Raw genomic sequence first — 22799 nt, forward strand, 5'->3', positions numbered from 1 at the left:
CTGTGCTAACACTAACGTAACCAAGGAAAGAATTTTTCCTCTAAGAATTATATTTCTAATAAGCAGGAAGCAGAGCTTTTTGGCAAATCAGCTATCCTGCAACTCTGCCTGAAAAACACTAAAACAAAAAACATAAAGCAAAATTGGCTCAGAAGAGTCACAAAATAGGGGCTACACCATAACAGACTGAACAGGAGAGTTCCAAACAGTTCAAATCTACTTTTGTTGTGGAGATGATAGGTAATCTATTAGATTCTGGTTTTATGTGAGATGGATCTCAAACAGGTCCCAAAATACAGTGTTTTAGCCAAGTGTTATTAAAACAAATCTGGTAATTGTCCTTTCCAGTAACAAAATATAAGTGGTACTGTAAGTGTAGAATCAAAGAGGGAAGGAGCTCTGTGAAAGAGCTCTGCATGAGAAGGGATTTATTCAAATTCTTAAAAAGCATCAATAGCACACTAAATTGGCAAGAGCTGTTGACTCCCTTGAAGGCAGACGCCCTGCAGAGAGACCTTGTCAAATTGAAGGTCTGGGTGATCACCAGCTACAGGAAGTTTAACAAGGTCTGGATTCTGTACTTGCACCAGAACAACCCTGGATGTACAGACAGACTGGGGAATGAGATGCTGGAGAGCAGTGCCAAGGAAAGGGACCTGGGGGTCCTGGTCACTGTCAGGTTGCACATGAGCCAGCAGTGCCCTGGCAGCCAGGAGGGCCAACCCTGTCCTGGGGGGCATCAGGGACAGCATGGCCAGCTGGGCAAGGGAGGGCATTGTCCCTCTGCTCTGAGCTGGGGCAGCCTCACCTCGAGTGCTGGGGGCAGTTTTGGGAACCACAACATAAAAAAGACATTAAACTGCTAGGGAGTATCCAAAGAAGGGCAATGAAGAGGAGGGGAAGCCGTATTAGGAGCAGCTGAGGTCACTTGGTCTGTTCAGCCTGGGGAAGAGGAGACTGAGGAGAGACTCCATTGCAGCTACAACTTCCTTGTGAGTCAGAGTGGAGAAGCAGATACTGATCACTTTTTGGTGACCAGTCATGAAGCTCCATCAGGGAAGGTTTACGTTGGATATCAGGAAAAGTTTCTTCACCCAGAGGGTGGCCAGGTGGTGGAACAGGCTCCCCAGGAAAGTGGTCACAGCACCTGACCAAGTTCAAGAAGTGTTTCAGTAGTGCTTTCAGACATATGGAGTGATCCTTGGTGCTGTCCTGTGCTGGGCCAGGAGTTGGACTTGATAATCCTTGTGGGTCCCTTCCAACTCAGCATATTCTATGATTCTATGAACAGATCAGTTAGAAGAAGGCAGTAACATAGTGAGTAATCAGTTGGGTTTTTTTTGTGAATCAGAAAAGGTAATAGTTTAACATGTTAATTATTTAAATGCTATTTATTTTCCTCTCTTTTATCTTTTTAGGTAGGATTGAAATGCATAGAAAATGGATGACAGACATTTCTACCTTCCAGGCTGTTTTTCCTTCCTCAATCATCCTGGGGTTTCTGCTAATTCTGACTAGAGAGAAGTAGACCCAGGAGATTATCCCTTTTTGATTGCTTGTATGTGAAGGGAGCACAGAGTACCTGCCTCTGAAGCCCTGTGGGTTACACCTGCTTTAGGAACAACAGATTCCATACTGGGGTCAGCTGGGACCATGCCATCTTCTAAAAGAGGGCTAGCATAGCAAAACTGAAGGGTCTGTTTAAGTAGCTGTTGAAGGGAAACTTTCACTTGTTCTCCTGGCTACAGTCAGTGTATATTGTGAGAGAATGGAAACTTTACATGACTAATCTATATTTTTTTTCCATATTACTTAAGATCCAGGTTTAATAAAGCTTGTATGCATATTTTAATTATAAGTTCATTTCTAATATTTTTATTTACTCAAGAGTCATCAAATCTGTACCATTTCACTGATTCTGAAGATTTCATAAAATGTCTGTTTTCATTGAAATCACTCCTTAAAATGACTATAGGTTTTTATTGGTATACATGTTTTCTCCTGTTGTTAACCAAAGTGTGTTGGGCTATGGAAATCCCTTCAAATTACTGAAATGAACAACAAAAATATCTCATTTTGACACCTCTGTATTTTGTATTCTGCAAGAGAAATCTTGGGTGCACAATGAACCTTTCTTACTACTAAAAAAGAAATACTTTGGGAGCAATGAAATTTGGCTCAGGCATTGGATCTTAGAGATTCATAGAAAGGAACTTGATTAGTAATGAAAAATTACTTTTAAATTTAAGAAAAAATTAGCCTTAGTAAAATCATTGGTCGCCTTACCAATATGATTTTGAAAGTGTGTGAAACATTACATTTTATGAACTAATTAGGAGGAGGAAGGAATGAAGAAGTACAAAAGAAGGATAACATCAATAATCTTTCTTCATTTTGGAAAATCCAAAAAAGAAGATAAATGGGACTGCTGAAAAAAAGCCTGACTCCAGCTTCTTGTTAGCCAGTGCTTAATTGCTGTTACAAGGCTACTTGTAAGTTCCCTCAAAGCCAGGCTGGTTACCTCAGTTTCTCATTTTCTTTCTTCTAATAACAGAATTTATACATTGAACTAATGCTTAAATGACAAATCTTCCTTTTCTTTTGAAGTTGTAGGATACAAACCTCTCAGTTGCTTGTCGCTTACTGATTTTAGCAAGTGCAGGTCTGATTCTGAGATGACATCAAAGAGACTTAAAGAGCTGGAATGAAAACTGAAGGCCGAATCATAACCTGTCCTTCATTCAGCAGTTTCTGGGTAGCACCAATTTTCCTTCATCACCTAGCTACATGGCCTAATTTTTTGTATGCTGGGATTACATGTTGATTCTTCAAATTGGGTGATGGATGGAAATATTAATTGATTCAGTAGATGGTAATGAAAGTAATAATAATAGGAATAAATTCAAAAATTTAAGTACCAATTAATTCAAGTACCAATTCTTTGTACTCCAGTACCAAGATACAGTTGCCCTGTTGTTCACCAGATGAGAATAGCTCATCATGTCTCCATCCATTAACAGGAAATTGGAGAAAGCCACAACAGGAAAGGAGACCCTTGCTGTCCTGGGTTATAACTTGTATAACTTTCTTCACAACTACTTGAAAAGAAAATGCTACCTTTATCTTCACTGACTGGTAGTTCTTCATAATAGCAGCAGATGCAGAGGTTTACCGAGACCAAAGTGAGTCTCAGGAACTTAAAGCTGGTCTTACTGTGAGCAGGAGGTTGGACTGGAGACCTTTGGTGATTCTCTCCCACCTGAATTACCCTATGATTCCATGAGGTTCATTATCCTCAATCAAAAATAGGAGGTTTGTGTATAGTGTATTGAAGTTATCTATTTCTTAAATTGTATTTAACAACCACATTTGAATTATGAAACATCAAACATTCCATTAGAACACCGTCTCAGTGGCTTCTCCAATTTCATTGCCTACTTTTTTCCTGTGGCTTCACAGAAGGATTTGATAATTTTATAAAATGCAGTAATACTTGCTGTTTTCTGCTTTTCTTTTTTTTTTAATCTATGTTGGAATTGGCTCAAACTTGCTTTCTTTATTTGTCATTATGAGACCAATACATATGAGAAAGTCTGTGTGGAAGGGTCTTTTCTAATTTTATCCTCATTCAGATATTTTTTTCATTTTCTTTCAAGTTATCATCGTTAGAAATAAAAAAGTGAAACCACAAGTCTTCTGTGGACACATACAATTTCATTTCTCTTGCGGGCAGTTGGTGAACAGTCAGCTTTATTCCATGAAGAATGCTTGGTCTGTTTCTTAGATTTGAGAGATGAATTTTTTGCATTATAGTTGTAATATTTTTAATATACTAATGCTTACAGACTCAGTTTTGGGATGATCTATTTCACCCATTCATGTTATTCTTCTGCTTTTGATAAGAAGTTCTTGATTATCATTTTCTTCAGATGAATTTTAATAAATTTTTTTTTCCAATTGAGTCTGCCTATTTCTCAAAGGAATTTAACATAGTCTGTGCCATTGGTCTCATCAACAGTAGGATTAAGGAGCAGGATTTCATTTACTTACCTATAACAGAAGTCAGAAATAACTGTAGCAGTTAAATAACTTGTGGAAGAACTGTTTGTTTATCTCCCCAATACTCCTGTAATGTGTTTTTAAATGATACATGATTTAGGCTGGCTCGCACATCTGAATAACTAACATTTTACCAATATTTGGTTACCTTATTCCACATCCTTGTTAATGTAAGAGGCAGTTTAACTGAAAAATGAATCCTAATAAAATGCCATTTTAGTAATTCGTTTTGAAAACCATTTGACCTTAACTACAATGAAAGTAGACTGTAAAAATCATCATAGATTCCCTTCCTTGAACTTTTCATAATGCTGAAAAATGACTGAGGGAAAGAAGAAAGATCCAGTTACTGTACTATGTTTGCACAGCTGTACTTCATTGAGTGGAGGCTTGTGTTACACACAGTTTGTGATAGGAAGTAATGCTTTTAAAACAACTAAGGAGACAGGTCTTTAACCTCCACCTTTTCAGATGCTTTTTTCACTCATTTAGCTTCTGTCGAGGTCTTGAGAAACATTTCAAACAGAAATTATTGAATACTGAAGCTCACCTGAATAATTCATTTCCTAGTGTGTTTATTAGGCAGAGATGCATTGAGATGAGTTTGGTTGGTTGGGCTTTTTTGGGGTTTTTTTTGAGAGACATCCCTAATTATTGATTAGTGAACACTTGTTCCTTCAGGAACAAATGCATTTAAAGAAGAAAAAAATCTTGTAAGTGTTTTTGATAGTTGAAATTATGGATTTATTTCAACAAATTTAAATATTTTTAAGGTCCTAGAGATAATTTTAAAAATTATTTTGTGATGTTAGTTACCAAATTTTCAAAAATTATTAGATTTAAAGGTCCCAGTTGTTACCTCCTGTTGCAAGACTGTGTAATCCCCTAAACAGTAAAGGTGCCTTCAGATTCATTAAGAGGATTTTTTTTGCCTTACTTTACATTGGAAGTACATGTTAATCACAAGACCTAAACTGTTTGATGTAAACATGGGTGCAAATAATTACAGGACTTTAGTCAGCCATTATAAAATAGTTTTCTGAATGTGATTCTAATATCTGCCAGAGGCACTTCTCTAATGGCTCTGGTGAAACAAGGTCAGTGCAATGGGAGTGTGCAGCTGGCAGACAGCCAGTCAACTTTTAATTTCTGTAATCAGCTGAGGCTTCATCCCTTGAAATACATGAGACCTTAAATAAAGGATTATGATAAATAGGCATTATTTGGGCTATATTGACCATGTGTTTTTTTTCCTTTTTTCCATAATTAAGGTAATCCTTATAACTGACAGATGTGAATATTTTTAACATCCCACTTTGCACTGGCCAGATACAGTGCAGACAGGCTACCCAGATCTGTGTTTGAGTGAGAAAATGTCTTGAAATATAATCAGGATTTATAACTATTCTTCATTTCAGTGCATTAGAAGTGACATGACTTTGGAGAATGTGGCTGACACTGGTTTTGCCCTTATTCCAGCAATTTATTTTTTTTTTAACTGTAACAATAGAGCCACTTCTTTCCTTTGGTTGGGTCAAGGCTTCCCAACAAACATTGGTTTGTTTTTCCATTTGTCACTAGTGGGCAGGCAGTGGCTGTGTTTTGTGGTCTGTGGCACGAGTGGGTTGAAGAGTCACACATTCCAGAAAACTGTAAGCACAAAAGCTGACACCAATTAAGCTGTTTAAATTTGATGCACACAATTTTTGCAACATTTTGTGTCCCCTTCTAGTCTTTAAGAATATCAAGTGCAAACATGCAAGCATCCCCAGTCTTTGTCCCTCTGAATCCCATACAGAGCTCCTACTGACTCATGTTACCAGAACGCATATGAGGTTTTCTGGCTGTTCAGTTCTCATCTCACACATCCTTCTTCTGCTCTTCCAGCAATGATTTTAGTTCCTGCTACAGATTCACCTTACTTCAGCATGAAATTTACTGACTGTGTGCACTGACAGACATGTAACCTTGCCTACACAAACTCAGCTTTGAGCATTAGGCTTTATTATTTTATGTTCATGTAAAATATCAAAGTGTAAATTGGAGAAGTAGTTGCTTTTAGCTTAATAAAAAAGGCCTAGGGAAACAAATGTTGCTTCTCTAGCACAAACCTCAGAAATTTTGTCTTTTGCAGAGGTTAATATACTGTGGGCTGCACACCAAGTACACCATAGTTCAGAAGATTACAACTTATTCACAGCCTTGAGACAATCTGTACTGCAGAAATACACCTCCTGGGTAAGTTGCACAAGATTTGACAAACAAGCTAATATCAACAAGGTTCCATAAAAGTTAAAACATAGTGTTTATTTTCCTTCAAAGAAAAGCATTTTTTTTTTTTAATATGTTTGACACTGAAGGCGCAGAAGGTGAAACTGAAGAATCTGATAATCATAAGTTTTAAAATATAATCACTAATGTTGTACAGCAAATGTGAAAATAGCTAAAAAAGTTAAAGAAGGCTAACTATATAACCCTGGATTTATATTTTCATAACTTTTTGAGTAGAATGGGGAATTTTCATTCAGTTATTCATACATGAATACAGAAAAAAAGCAGAGTATAATTCTACTATTTCAGAATATGTCTGTTTAGCTAAAAGGAGCAGGGAGAGAAATCATTAAAATTTGCTTTGGACTCACAAATGGATTTATTTGTCTCTGCTCATTCATGTTATATCAGTAGTCTTATAGGTAAGAGCAGTATGTTACATAGTGTTATTTCAGATAAAATTATTTTGAAATGGTGAGATGTGTACATATGTGTATTCAGTATTCATATACAGATTTTAAAAAGTATATTTCCAAATGCATTCATAAATGTAACATAATATTTAGGGTTTAGTTCTGCACCCAGGCTAACTGCTGATTTCCTAAGTTGAGCCCTTGTGATGTCTTTTGACTTTTTTTTTTTCAATTTGATTGTAGTTTGTCTGGTTGTGTCTTATTAAAATGAATAACTTCAAAATTTAATTTTCAGAATTAGAGTACAAAAGGGATATTAAATGTATTCACATAAATATAATTGTATTATTCTATATATTCTCCTATGAGGTATAATACGGGTGGTGAAGGAAACCCACAGTCCTTTGGCAATCCCTCTATCCTGCCTGTGAGTGAATGACTCAAAGTCAAGAAGAGTATGCTCACCCATGCAAATCCAGTATAACTCCATTAACTTCAGTAAAGTGGATTTATGCTTATGTAACTGAACATGGACTTAATCTCTAGTTCGTAACTGTTTTAAGTGCATGACATTAAATTAGTTAAAGTGCTATGTTCCAGGGAGATTTTTATCTGAAAATCATGAAGCAGTACTATTTCTTAGATCTTTCTCTTAATGTCATCCATATAAATTCTTGTTGTTTATTTATTAATAAAATGATCATCTGATGTTAGCAAGATTACCTAGAATTTAAATTACTATAATGAACAATAGCGGAAGGGATGTCTGTGACAACCCTGCTTCCTCTGTAAATACTGCTGTGTTAAAGATTTAACCTTTGCCCATTTACCCATTGGGACCATATGTGCAAATGCTTAACAAAAACAATAATTCAAAAAAGAGAAAAAGCCTGTGTGAACACATATGGGTGTGCATATGAGAACTTTGTCTGATGGCATGATTTTGAGGATGATACCTCAGAGAGTATAAAATACTTGGAAGACCAAGATGTCTGGCCACCTTGGATTCCAAGGACCACACTGGTATCACTTGGCAAACAATATATGTGCATTTAAAATTCATATGCTTTGTGCAAAGGGAAATGAAACTAGGAATATGTGGTACTTTTGTGTGCCAGGCTTTTTTCACCAAGTATTTGATATTAACCAAAACATATGGTTAATGTAAATACTGTTTTGCCTTCTCCCTGAACTCTTCAGACATACACCAGTTTTCTTTTTGCAACGCCTAATTCTGCATGATTACAATTCCTGCTAATTCTTACAGAACTGCTATTTTTTGGACTGATAGTTTTGTCCAGAACCATGGATGGATCTGCCTTGAAGCCGAAGCTCTGTGAAATCCTTAGTTAATCTCAGAGTGATCTGATCTTGTTGAATGTGTACCATATTGTTCAATAAGTTTAACATCCAATTTTTGAGAAGCTTATGGTGGATGGCATGGGATTATGTGACTGTTCTGCTGCCAGCTCTGTTGTATTTAAGTTAAACATTGTAAGATAAATAAATCAGCATGTTAATCTATGACTGAAAAGATATGAAATGAAAGAGAATAGAAAAACATGCTTGACAATCAGTGGTGTGAGATGTACTCCTGATTTTGGAACCGAATGTATAGTGCTTAATGTTATTTGCATACACACTGTTTCTGTTTCTCCACTTGAGGAGCCATGGAGAAGCAAATCTACTGTGTAGACTGAGAGATATTGTCAAGGCCCATTTAGTGGGAAAAGGATGTCAAAAAAATATTAATTTTTAAGAAGACAGCAAGCTAAAGCAAGATAATACTATATAAATGAATATATAAATGACGAAACAGTCAAAGTGCAGTTGTGAGAGATTTGCACATGCACTTTGAAAAGCTATGATTTAATGCTTTGAGTACCATTCTCAACTTTCCTCTAAGGGTAAGATTTAATTGCAAATATTAAATCCATAATAATTGGATCTCTTTAGACGGTACATTTAGATAAAGTGTTGAACTATGCCTTGGTATAAAAGCAGTGGAAACATCTACATACAAGTCTGGAAATGGAATAGGGAGCACAGTTTTCAGTGCAGTCAGTCACTTCTTGTCTACTGAGGAGTCTGCCAGGTCTGGGATCTGTAGAAAATGGGTTGGCTTTTTTGATTTTTTTTTATTTTATTTTATCCTTGCCTTTAACTGCTGCAGAGTCCCCACAGGAGTTTCTGCCCACATGAACTTGCTGTCAGCAGCTGTCCTGCAGCCCCCCCGTGCCCTGCAGATCCTCTGCAGCTGCATCAGCAGGTGGCCCCAGAGACCTGGCATGGAAACTCAGCGCCCCTGCTGAACCTCAGGAGTTTCAATGCACTCCCTTTCTGTAGTAGAAGTGGTTATAGCCTCTTACTTACAAATGGGAGGGAGAGAGGAAGAGATGCCCACGTGGAAGAGTGTGCAATGGACCTTCCAAGGGGCAGTGCCTTTGGCATGGAGGTAACAGCTGCAGTGCAGCAGCCTCAGATGCAAATGTCTCTGTAGCCCCACTCTGGGTGTTTTTCCCATCAGCTACTGTAGCACTTTCCCAATCTCTGCTGCTGAATTCACAAGTGAAAAAAGATCTGTCAGTGTGATAAAAGTTTTCTCGTAGTTTTGACCAGAAATTCCATTCTGGAGCCAGGAAAGCTTTTCCTCTGCAAATTTGTTAAAGCTGGTACATTGCCATGAAATCTTTTGATTTGGTGAATTGGCATTTCCAGTAAAGAACTGTTTAATGATGTTTTTTCTTTTCTTGAGATTGCTCTTCTTGTTTCAGTGGAACCACAAATAGGAAAAGTAAAATCTTGGTATGGATGAAGTTTTCCTTTCTCCCTATGAGTTCTGTAAATGATCTTTAAAATCCTTTCTGTGCAAAATAAAGCTTACACTGAAGAAAATGCAGTTAGTAATGCATTCTCCTTTGACAGTTTCAAATTTACCTGTAGATTTATATAAAATTTCCTTCATCCCACCACTTAGCAGGGAAATCCTAGTACTCTTGTGAAAAGTAAGTTAGGAAATAAATACGAAGATGATCCTTCTTTCCTCTTTGAGTCATCTGCAAATACCACCAAATTGCTTCTGATACTTTTAGGGTAAAAGCATATAATTTTTTAACCCTGCTTTCAATCCTGTAACCACTTCCATGAATAATTTGAAAACCATCTGGTTTGATTTTTTGGTTTTTTTTTTTTTTTTAATCAATTTCCTCTCCATTCCTTTTTTTAAAAAAATCCTGCTGTTATCATGCCATTAGACAGAAACTTAGTCCCCCTCTACTACCTTTTAATTCCTTTACTTCTTAGAAAGCAGCTTCCAAGACAGAAAGAGAAACGCTCCACAGGTAATTTGTGGGGCATCTGTGATCCATGAAGCCTTTAAATGTAGATTTTGACATCCCAGCTGTCGCAGCCCTGCCAGATGATACTGCAATGGCTTCAGGGTTTTGTCCTAGTGTTTCAGACATTGTCTGGTGTTGAAGCCAGCAGACTAAGGTGATATTGCAAGGTCCTAGTCCTCCATTGGTTTGTCACATGAGATGTGTCTGTGGTGACTTTCTTGAGAGCATCAGTCACATCACTGGGGTGGAAGTGCAGTTGTTTCACAGCCGCAGTGTTCTAATCCATTGGGCAGCCCTGTTGGCTAAGACAGAGAATACTGGTTTTACATGCTATGTTCAGACCTACACTAAAGGAATTCCTGGTCCAGGAGGCTTGTCATGGCTATTGGACTGCATTCTTGGATGTTAAAATATTTTATTTTTTTGAAAAGCACAATAGCAATTTGGAAATACATTTTTCTAATTTTCCTGTGCTTCACAGGGAGCTCTTGTTGGCCAAACAGATAGTCCCTGAGTGCTAAAGAGATTTAAAATTTTGAAGATACCTCTGCTGCTGTTTAGCTTAGGAAAAATCTCTGTATTTTTAGAGAAAAATTTTCAGTGCAGGTGATATAACAAAATGTCAGGTAAAAGGGAAAACAGAAATATAAGATATTTCAAGATTTTCCTTTTTCTGAAGAAAGCAGACTGACTTTTAACATATGAAGGTCTTAGAAGTTTTATTCTGTTGATCAGCCAGTTAAGCAATTAATTGTGAAATTCCTAAGACTTCATCTGTATCTAAAATACCAGGATTTCCCAAGTAAGCAGATTTCTGATTTTTTTTTCATCCTAGCATGTGTTTAGGACTTAGCAATATATTGGGACTTTATAGGAGATGCCATGAGAAAGTAAAGGTGAGAATTACATTTAACATTGAAAGCCAGGTAAGCTGTCTTACCCTCATAGTGCTTATGTAGGGAGTTTGGATGGAAAACCTATAGTTATGAATTTGCACCTTGCTTAATCTGTGATAATTTTTCCCTATATGGCAACCCTTAATGTCAAGGCTGTGTTGCTGTCTGCTGCATATGATACACAGCATAAATGTCTAATACCAGAATTTATGAATTCTTATGTTGGATTTTCTACTTGCTCAGTTTGTCTTGTGGAAATCACTTTTGTATCAATTTATGTCTCATTTGCTATAGCACATCAAGTAGGAGCATAATAATCACTATCTATATTTGCTATGTAATGTCTGCATTACAGATGTATTAGAAGAAGCAAGTATATTGTGCAGTGCTTTGAGCTCCTCATATTACTTCATTATATCACCATGAATTTAGAATTATATATCTAATGTATGTTTTCTTTCTCATTTTTCAGATGTTCAACTTGCCCATGGCTCTTCTCATTCCCCCCTCAGTGTTTGCTGTTCATTTACAGTTTAATCTGCTTTACCAGTTTTGGATACACACAGAGGTAAACCAGGTTTTTAAGCCATACCTAAACAGTTAGCCTGGAGCAGTGTCTTGGAAATCCACTAGCAGCTGATTTATTGTGTAAGAAAAATCTTTGTCTGACTTCTTTAAGGAGAAACATCTGTTCATTTTTATTCCTTTTCTGAATATATATTGCTAAGTTTATAAGAAGCAATGAGGCCAGTTGGTCCCAATTAGATTTAGAAAAAAAAAAGTAACTGTAAGGAATCAAAACTTTTTGCTATTTTAATACTGTATTTTCCTATCTTGCAGCTTATTAAACATTTTTAGCAGATACTGAAACTAATTTCATTTCTAGGATAAATATTTTAGGAAAAAATACCCAAAAGTTGGTGCTTCTTAAAGATCATTTAGAGTTGCAACTGAAGTTAGATATTGTTTCTTTCTTAATACAAGTAATTCTCACATGAAGAATGCTCCATGATTATCTGATGGCTATTTGTTTATGACTACACCACTTCATTTCTGTTTTGTGAGTGTATAGACCATATCTAGTTTACATACATACATAGTTAATAACACACTGTAATTAGCAGGATGTTTCCCACACTTCTCAGGTAGTTCAGTGGCCTTTACCTTCTTCCTTGCACTGCAATAGAGATATTTAAAGATACTTTATGTTATAAGTCAGTAGCATATTTGTCAGTAGCCCCAGGTGGGTTGTGGACTAGTTATTTCTGTGACACTTACTCCTTTGTTTAAACTGCCTAGACAGATGCATTTTCCTCTCTAATTTCATGATGCAACATATAGGACAGTTCTTTTGGAAACGACTTTTGTTTTCTTGATCTTTTATGTGATTAGGTTGTTTAAATTTCAGTTTTTTCTTTTATTTTTTCTGTGTGTTTCATTAAAAAAAAGAATTAAAAAATTAAAAATCAGATAGTTATGGTGGACCAATAGCAAACTTTGATTGTTGATGTTTTGTTTCTGTTGGACACGTTTTCTAAAATCATTACCATATGTCTGATGATCTAAAACACCACATGAATAGGAAAGGCATAGATAAAATGTCACACATATCACCAGAAGTAGCATGAACTGAAGCAATACACATTTAAGCTTTTAAAAATATTTTGAAAAAATTCAAGCACTCTTTGAAACTATACCAAATGAACACTAGGCCTCATATGGTAGCAAATTTTCTTTGACCATGCTTTAAGGCTCTACAAATTGGTTTAGTATGCTTTGCCATGAAAAAAGTTATGATATGCCTTATCTATGTCTTCTCTGGTGTTTGAAGCCATCTCTTCCTTGGCTGAGAGGTTTCTAATGTTCTGCTGTGTAGCAGTAACTCAGCACTGGTGCCACAGTGCACAGCTAAAGTTTCTAAAGTGAGTTTCAGAGGCTTATGAATTGCCTACATCCCTCTAAAGTGCTTATTCCTTCGTAGGGCTTAAAAGGAATTTCCATAGCATATGTGCCAAGTTTAGACACGAGTCTAAACAAGAATGAATTTCAGTCTCAATGAAAAGATAAGCACTCCTTACTATTAAATTATTGTGCTGGTAGAAAAACAATGGATCTTTTGTATTAATCCAGTTGATCCACTCATAGAACTTCGCTTACAAGGGAAGTTATTCTTAATGTTGATATTGTTGATTTTATAGCACAGCTGAAATCAGTTGAAATATGTTGGAGTCATGCTCTGAGGTCAAAAATTATGTCAAAATAGAAATAGGGTTACACCATGTATTAGCAGATTTCCTGCTCTCAAGGGCAAGGCATTGACAGAAAAAAAGTAAGGAAAGGAAGGGAAATGGTATCAGCCATTCAGGCTTATGTTACCTTATATTTTTTGTGAAATTAATAGACATATTTTATGATTATTCACCATTATATGGGGTTTTATTTGCAACAGCTATCACAATTTAACCGTTTAAAGCTATTGCTGCTCTTTTTTCCCCCTGATGGTTCTTTTCTGAATTTTAATGATCCTAATTATCTTATAAAGATTATAATGGTATGAAAATCCTTTCTTCAAGTCTCTGTTTCTGTCAGTTTACTAGCATACAGAATTTGTTCAGGGCTGTAGCCTGGGGTTCTATAGCAGTGTCCTGTCTCAGTAAGTGCTGCTAGTCCTTGCTCTGAGAGCAGAAACTTATCATCCCCTAGCAGCTCTGGTGTCTCCTGGGAACCCATTCTAAGGGTGCTGTTACATGTCCTTAGGGGTCTAGGGGAGATCCACTTCATTAGTTCCATTCTGCCAATGCAATGTTATAGTAATGTAATAGTTTGCTTCTAAAATAAAGGACCCATTTATAACTGTTTTTTTTTTTTCCCCCACAGATTTCTATTGCTTTTCTTCAGTGTCAATTTCTTGATACAGTTTGGTCCCACATTGACTAGTCAAAGATGTTTGGAAATTGTTATTTCACAACTTTTGATTGCATGTCTTTCTCTTTAGGAAAAAATAAAGAGAATATACTAGTCAGAGGAGGAAAAAAATCTCTTTCCCTTGATAGATGGTGGTTTGCTTTTTTTTTTTTTTACACAGGACTTAAAAGGAAAGTACATGCAGAATTTTTTGGTTTGTAAAAGAAAAAAAAGGTGTATGTAAGTAATAGGAAAGAATTTAAGTACATGTAAAAGTTTCTGAGGGAAGATGTTTTGCTTTGAGAATAATTTAAATTGAATTCAGTAATTACAAAAGAATGATCATGCTGTGCTGAAACTTTCTATGCTGTTTTTCAACCTAGAGCAAAAGCTTATAGCCAAATACAATCCCTGGTATTTTCCTACACTTAAATTTTACATGTGTCCAGTGTTGTTTTAAACAATATTAAGAGATGTTTCCTGTGCCATAGCTTTGACCTGTCTCATTATTTGTTATGTCAGTTTTTGTCCAGCTTTATTACCAGCAGATCAGACATGGTCTATTTTATTTTAACTCAAGTGACTCATATATTCTTGTGACTACAGTATCATAAAGATCAAAAGTACACATTTGTTCTACCTCATTTAGACTTCTGTATTTTCTACATGCTTGATATGCATTAGTTTTTGTCATTTTATATGGAATAGTAGAGCTCTATAAATCTTATACAAAAATTATACTATTATTGTGGTTCTGGATTCTTTTACAATTGTTTAGTATTAAAACGGTCTATTGATACAGGAAAGGCATGCCTGAAATTAATAAAGTTGTGTATGCTAGAGTGAAAATACAACCTTGAGACTTATGTCATGCATTTGTGTTCAACTGCTTTTTTTTCTCTGCATCCTGGATCAATGGACCAAGACCAGAGATATGAGATTCAAAACCGAGTGCCAGGTCTTGCATTTTGATTACAGCCACCCCATGGAGGGCTACAGGCAGGAGGAAGAGTGGCTGGAAATCAGCCAAGCAGAGAAAAATATGGGGGTGCTGCTTGACAGCAGCTGAACATGAGCCAGTTTGTGTGCCCAGGTGGCCAAAAAGGCTAATGGCATCCTGGCCTTGATCAGCAATAGTGTGGCAGCAGGACCAGGGCTTTGGTGAGGCCACACCTTGAATCCTGTGTCAAGGTCTGGGTCCCTCACCACAAGACATTGAGGTGCTGGAGCACGTCCAGAGAAGGACAATGGAGCTGGGGAAGGGTCTGGTGCACAAGCCTTACGAGAGCAACTGAGGGAGCTGGGGGTGTTTAACCTGGAGAAGAGGAGGCTCGGGGGGGCCTTATCCCTCTCTACAAGTGCCTGAAAGGAAGCTGCAATGTGGGAGGAGTTTTCTTCTCTAGGGCAACCAGTGGCAGAACCAGGGGAAATGGCCTCAAGCTGTGCTAGAGGATATTCAGGTTGAACATAATGAAAAATTTATTAATTTGGTTTGGTTAAGTATTGGAACGGGCTTCCAAGGAAGTGGTGGAGTCACCATCCCTGGAAGTGTTCAAGAAATGACTGGACATGACACTTAGTGCTATTGTAAAATGATGTGGTGGTGTTCAGTCAAAGGTAGGAGTTTATGGTCTTATAGGTCTTTTCCAACCTTAATGATTCTATGAATATTGCACCATGTACATGACAATCTGAAATTATATCAGGATTTTGTCTAAGGATTTAAAATAAATCTCTAAGTAGCACCAAAGCATTGAAATAAATGCCTAGTAATTTATTTAAATGAAAAATTAAGAAAAAAGAGATAACTCAAGAAGACCCCTGAGGAAGACATTTGACAGTGATGGGTTAACTATTGGACTTGATGATCTTAAAGTTCTTTTCCAATCTAAATGATTCAATGGTTCTGTGATCTCAATAAATCAAGAAAAAAATATTTTTTGTTCTATCCGGTACCGTTCAGGTCAATTGAATGGTTCAGATCTCCTCTTAAATAGTCTGGGAGAAATGCTTCTGTGACATGACAGATCATTCTCATCTAGATCATAAGGGAAGTAAAAAAACTTTAGTCAAAGGGCACTAAAAAACTAATTTTTCAAAAGCCACAGAATGTTTCAAGACTTACTGACAGACAGAAATACTCCATTTCAATTTATTTTCTCAGGTGATTCAGAAGGTCTATGGCTTATATTAAACTATATCCTTCCATTATGCATTTATTACAACCAATAAGTTAGGTGTGTTTATAACCTGATAGAGACACCTGTGAAAAACAGAAATTAATTTCTGTTGGTTTAGCTGTAATTTTTATGAGATGTCAAACTGTATTTAGAAAGTATCAACTGATCCAGTCCCTGGTGGTAGTAATTGCAGCAGCGGATTATTCCTTGCCTATTTGATCTTTGACATGTATTGGTTTCTGTTTAATTTTCTAATTTAAGGAAAGAATATGATCTACCCTTTAGCATACTCACAGAAGTCAGATTTTTAAGGCATCTCTTTTCACCTGGTTTAAATCTTTCTACCTCATCCTGCTCTGGGAGCAGAAAAAGGTGAGCCACAGCTATTAACCATTTAACATGGGTGAAAACAGGTGAGGAATGGGAATAATTTTAGCAAGACCTCATGCAGACTGGAAAGAGAAGCATAAAATTTCTACAGATATAGAAAAAATACAATTGGTCAGAAAACACCCATTAGTAAAACTGAAACTTGCTGAGGAAGTGTAGGTATTTGTCAAAAGGATATTTCTCACTTATGCACGCACATTGTGTACTGGTCTAAGTTTTTGTCCAAGTCTTCTTTTACATTTGGCTTCTGCTCAGTTTTCTTTAATGAAAAGCTTTGGAAGAGAGAAATTGGGAATTCTTCCTGCTTTCATGTCCTGCACAACCCGTCTGGGTTCCCTGAATTCTGGTGAGCTGTTGTGGCCCAGTCCTTAAATGCTTGCATCAATCAGATCATACCTAGGAAGATGGCCAGATTCAGAAAAAAAACCTGTTTTGTTTGACTTCATTTTCCAATAAGGAAATTAAACAAGCAGATTGAGGAACCAGGTAAAATTAAGGCAAATAGATAAAAGGTATACATAAGTCCTTCTAAGTAGCAGTGCACCTGTGATTACCATCATATCAATAGCAAAAGCTATTCTTGAAACTCTAGAGGAAGTATTTGCCTTTTCAAGCAGAAGCTGTTTGAGACAAAATTCTATTGAGTGGTGAAAGAACTGGATGAAAATTGTAATTAGGACACTGTGATAAAAAGTGACAGTATGAAACAATAGACAAAATACTCAGTTATTCATTTCCAGGTCCAACAATTGAGATTGGTTTATTTCTTTGCAAATTTTATTTTTCAATTTTCTTGAATCTATTTTCTCTGCATTATGTGCTGTAGTCTCATTTAAAAAAGCAAGAAGGGATTTCAGGATTTAAAAGTAAAATAATACAAAGTCTATTTCATCTATTTCAAGTACTTGCAGTAGTTTTTTAATCCATTTGTCAAAACAGAAAAGTAAATTTTGTCAAGAAGTAAGACTTTGAATTTAAAAAGCATTTTATCAAAACTTATTTGATTATTACAAAACTTATTTGACTGTGACATGTTTTAGTCTTTGTATTGGAAAGAAGATAGTTTTAATCTTGTGGTTGATTTGTGGAGTTAAAGGAAGATTTTGGTAAAGAGTGAAATTATTGAATATTTTGCAGATAAAAAAGGAGATGCTTTTTTGGGAGGGAAGCTATCGCTGGGCCTGGTTTACAAAGTCGTATATTTATAATTAATGTATTTATTATTTATATAGTAATGTATTTACAAAGGGTATATATTTATTCATTATTAGTTTATTGGACTGTGAATATTTTCTATAAGGTCAGTAAGATAGGAGTCAAATTTAACGCACACTTGCAAAATTGTGGCAGACAGGTGGTATTCAATGAATCACATTGGAAATAGAGTATGGTGGACTGATCTGATTTTCTGGCCAGGATAAGAAATGTCATTTTGCTTTTGTTTTGTTTTGTTGTGTTTTGGTTTGTGTTTGTTGGGGGTTTTTTTGTTGATTTTTTTCTTAACCTAAAAAGTATCATCTGTAAAAGGTAAAATCAGTAATAATCCATAATAATGAGTAGAATAGTGAAACTGCATTATCTCTTGAATTTGATTCTAGAAGGTCACTTTGAATTCAAATACCATATGCCAAGAAAATATTTTATTTTTTTCATTCTAGTACATTTCTTCATTTAATGAAATAATGAATTTCTTTCCCTTAATTTGGCCATGTTAGCCAAAATTGACACAGCTCTGTCTGATGTTCCCTTTCATTTAAATTAGAAACACACACATCTGTCCCTGTCAGATTACAAGGAATCAGAAACCTACCATTCAGAAGACTTTTGCTCAAAGTGATCAAAGGGATAAAGGTAATTGGAGGTGAATACAGCCATTCTCCTAGTCTGATGTTCAAGATTGTGTTAGTGAACATTCAGTGACATGATGATTTAACTGGAATTCCTAGAAACAGGTGACATCATCCACAGCTTATTGCATACTTTCTTACTGTAACAAAGATCGATTAAATTATTTTAAAAACAACAGGAAAATAGTTATTTGTTCATTTGCATGAAGAACCAAACTCTGATCTACAAAAGAAAGTTCTTGCCCCACTCCTGATAGCTGATGCATTTATCACTGATAAATTCATTGTTTGTCTGCTGTAAACTCTCAAATCACATGCTTACTCTGGAGAGAAATAGAACAAATTCAAAAAACACCAGGAAGATAAACATACTTTCTTTAATGCAGACAGTGACTTTGTAGGTCCAGATAGGCTATTTATGCAATACAGACATTAAAAACTTAAGCATAATTCCAAGAAACAAAGAGATCTCACTGCTTCAACCCAGCCTGCCTGCCAAAATGGCTTATTAGATTTTCTGACCAACCTGTAGGATCAAAGTCATCATTGCACTTGCCAGAACACAGAAAAAGGCAAAGCTTGACAACACTATCATTAAACACAAAATACTTGCAATAACTGTAAAATATGTTCCAGTTTTCCATGTTTCACTTGCCCCATGAGGGGAGAAAAGTATTGTCTTTCTAGAGATGTAAGGCATACAACCCTGCTTTTTGTTTTAAATAAAAAGAATAACAAAAGAGAGAGAAAATAAAACATTCATAAGAGAGCACACTGTTCCTGTCCTGCTAAGTGTAGGCTGTGCTTGAGCAGAGTATTATCAGGAAAAAACATAGCAGGATGAAGTTGGGAGTTCCTTCCTTGACACCTAGAAGTTCAGTGATGATTCAGAATGCCAGTGCTCTACTTTAGTAGTGTCAGGAGGATGAGCCTCCCAATAGCTCTGAATTCGACATGCAGCACGGGAGCCATAATCTTTTGCTTTCAGAAGTGGCTGCTCCACAATAATAGGGTTATGTTGGTGGTTTGCATTTGATGGACAGCAAACAGAAGAATCCCCTCCTATCCCTGTTGAAGCTGGGTCACTAGGGAGGCCAGAAATAAAAAGTTTATGGGACAAGAACATAATCAGTAACTGCAATGTTAAGTCCTAGAGTTTTGAGTGTTGGCTTCTGTTCCTTACACCAAAGACTTCTTGCAAGTGACAGCTGTGAAATGTTTACTTCAGCAGCAGTGGGCCTGACTATTGCCAATCTGCCTGCAGAAACCCTAAAACTAAAGATTGTACTTAAAGAATTTTATTTAGGTCACTTCTTTCTATTATGTCCCTGGAGAATTATCAAGATAAAAGTGAAGTGAGCCACTTAAAGATGTAACACAATTCAGTACATTCCGAATCCGAGAAAAAGAATCTAAATAACTCATTTACCAAATAAATTTAATGTAATAATGAAAGGATACCACATTAATAATGTTTGAGATACTATTCTTTGTTAAAAAAAAAACTCTTTCTCCATCTTACCATATTTCACATAATGCTCTTGAGTTTTTCTCATGGCTTGTACTCATTGAGGATCTATAAATTAGTTATAGCCAACAGAAAATTTGAAAGACCCTTCTTTGTTAAAATCACAAAGTATAGGCTGCTGACTATTTTTTGATCTGTTTAGAAAAGAAGATGAAGAGCCTCACTTGACTATATTTTAGTTTATTTCAGGGCTGGCATACTGATTTATGACTTTTGGAGTTTTTTCCTGCAATTGCCAGAATGTACTTGTCAAGCTGAAAAATACTGAAATTGTATAGTGATTTTTCTCCTGGAGTTTGTTTAAAATGCTTAACTTGATATATGATTGAAAGTGTGACTTGCTTCATGCTCTGCTATTTGTAATGCTGCAATTAAACCAGTCAGTTACTGTAAGTTTTTCATTTTTAGTGGAAAAATTGAAATTTCCTATATGTGCTCACCTTTCCCACAGGGCTTTATTTGACCTATAAAGAAAACAAAAAGTTTGCGTCCACTTGTTGAAACAGTTAACTTAAATATTCATGTAAGATGCCAGTTTGATTCAAACCTTACCTCCTGGTTGAAGTGTAAAACAATGGAAAGTGACAACAGCCTGCCATCAAGATAATTTATTATAGACACATTTTTTAAGTCTGCGTGTTTATTATATAAATATGTCCTAAACCAGACTGTCCGTTAAAACTAGGTTTTCAACTCCTATTCCTACAATCCAGATTTATCAGAAATTCACCCTCTATAAAGCTCTGTAGATCCCAACAAGCCTGATTTCTTTCACTTGTTTTATTTCTAAACTATAAATATTGTTTTTTCACTCCTCAGTGTGGAAATTCAGCTACATCCATTTTACATGCTTACTGGAGTATAAAACTGCCTAATCAGATAGGAAAACAGTTGGCGGTGTAAAAATCAGACTTTGCCAAGGATTTCAAAGTGTGAAACTGGCAGATGAGCACATATCCTAGGAGTTCTGCCTTTCCTCAGCTTCCCTGTAGAGATTTTACATGGCAAATCTGGTCACCAGAGCCATCTGTATAAATACATGGGTGTGTTGTCCTGAATTAACACAGCAGCTCTACTGGGGAACGTAATTAAGGTCATATTTTAAAATTTCCCCACCAGACTGCCTGAAATACAGATTTATGTACCAGGAATAAAACTCTTACCTTGATTTTGATGAGGAAATGACTTGTAATATGTGTTCTACTACCAACAAGTCTAACAGAAAACCCAAAGTTAAGTTCAGAGTGGTCCGTAGTGATGCTCCAGGGATGAATTTACCCTCTTCTGTCCTGCGGATCAGAAACACCATGATATTGAAAGTAATGCTGTGCTACAAACGGCTTTCCTTATGCTCAAAGGAAAAAAAATCAACCCTGAACTTTTTATATACAAATGGTTTTACTGTAAGGTTGCCTGCTTTACTCAGTTGACATTCCTTCCTGACACTGACGTTGAAACAGAGCTAAGTAAAGATTCATGTGGTAGTGGTGACAGGAGCAGTTGTTACACAAGATGTAAAGTTTCCCTTGGATTTCATGTCACGATTTTTTCTCATTACTTGAACAAGAACTACATTGAAGTGGTGCAGGTACCAGGCAATAAAGATTTCCCTTGGTGCTGACAAACTCCAAGACCGCAGATGGAGGTGCTTACATGCCACAAGAGATATTGCATAATGTTCTTTCTCTTTAGGAGAGGGATTGCTGTCACAAAGGAAACATCTTTATATAAGAACAACTATTGTAGACAAAACCCCATTTTGTTTCTATCATCTTTATTTGAAGATTTCAATTCCAGGATATTTTACTCAGTAATGTATGAAAAGTATTTCTAAGTATACTTTATTTATTGGACTGCTTTGGAGTTGCTTCAATTATTGTCAGTAATTCTGCTTTATTGTGATACCCAAGTATAACAGAGGAAATACATTGCTTTTTAAAGAAAAGAAAGAAAGAAGAATACATGTTTTGTGGACAAAACTTTTATAACATATATATATATATATATATATATATATATATATATATATATATATATATATATGAGATGCCTACATATTTGATTTGCAGGTAGTTTATTGAGTCCATTTGTAAGGATTTTGACAGGTGAAAAATTATTTTTGTGGCAATGGGATGTTAAAAAATAAAGGAAACAGGAAAACAGTTTTGTTGGAATGTTGCAGTTCATCTATGGGTCACTGGGATGGGAGTTTAGGTGCACACGATGTGTTAATTGAGAAAGAAAAAATTGCAGACAGGAGTTGATTTAGAACAGAGGTGTCTGTATCAGGGAAACAAGCACAAATGTAAGCCCCCAGTCTTAATGGTCAAAATACAGATAAGGTTATCACTGGACAACACTTTAGGTATTTCAACTTTTAGGGGATCGGTAGCTATTTTCCTAATCACTTTAAGTTGATGTTACATAAAATAAAAATATTTTATATTCACAAGCAGACTTTTTTCTTTTGAGTAATATTAATAAGTTTTGAAGTACTGATGGTGGAGTTATTGAGTTACTGAACAATGACATTTCAACTATTGTTTTTTTACTTTTTAGGATACTTTCCAATAAAAAGGTCAGATACAGAAATTAGAGTAGAAGATTTTTTAAAAATTAAAATCCCAATTACAAGCATCAAAAACTAAGCTGATCTTCTTATCACATTTGTTTGGTGTTCTTTAAAAAGTCTAATCTTTTTTTTCTGATGAACATCATGAAAGCTCTTACTCTAAGAAAACAGTTTGAATACAATCATATTGTAAGCTGAAAATGTTTTTCTGTCTGAATGGCTGAAACTTAGTGGTCTATGTGCTTTGGTGACTGATTGTAATTGCAGTGTGAGCCAGGTTACTGCTACAAAGAATGCTTGTGAGCTCCTTTGAAATTGCCATTCTCCGAGGAAAATGTCTGGACATAATAAAGACACAGAAATGAGGACAGAAGATGACAGAAGAAAGGTAGATGGGTAAG

The 22799-nt window shown here is 35.9% G+C and overlaps 1 protein-coding gene across 1 annotated transcript in view; it reads left to right on the forward strand.

Annotated features, from left to right (window-relative positions):
• The window catches only part of AGMO (alkylglycerol monooxygenase), a 190526-nt gene that overhangs the window by 70264 nt on the left and 97463 nt on the right, over positions 1-22799 (forward strand). The window contains exons 4-5 of the mRNA XM_021538314.3: positions 6194-6297; positions 11450-11545. Of these exons, the coding sequence (XP_021393989.1) occupies positions 6194-6297; positions 11450-11545 (200 nt within the window). The remainder of the gene's footprint in view (positions 1-6193; positions 6298-11449; positions 11546-22799) is intronic.

This window comes from Lonchura striata, chromosome 1 (assembly GCF_046129695.1).
Source record: "Lonchura striata isolate bLonStr1 chromosome 1, bLonStr1.mat, whole genome shotgun sequence".
Taxonomy (NCBI): Eukaryota; Metazoa; Chordata; class Aves; order Passeriformes; family Estrildidae; genus Lonchura; species Lonchura striata.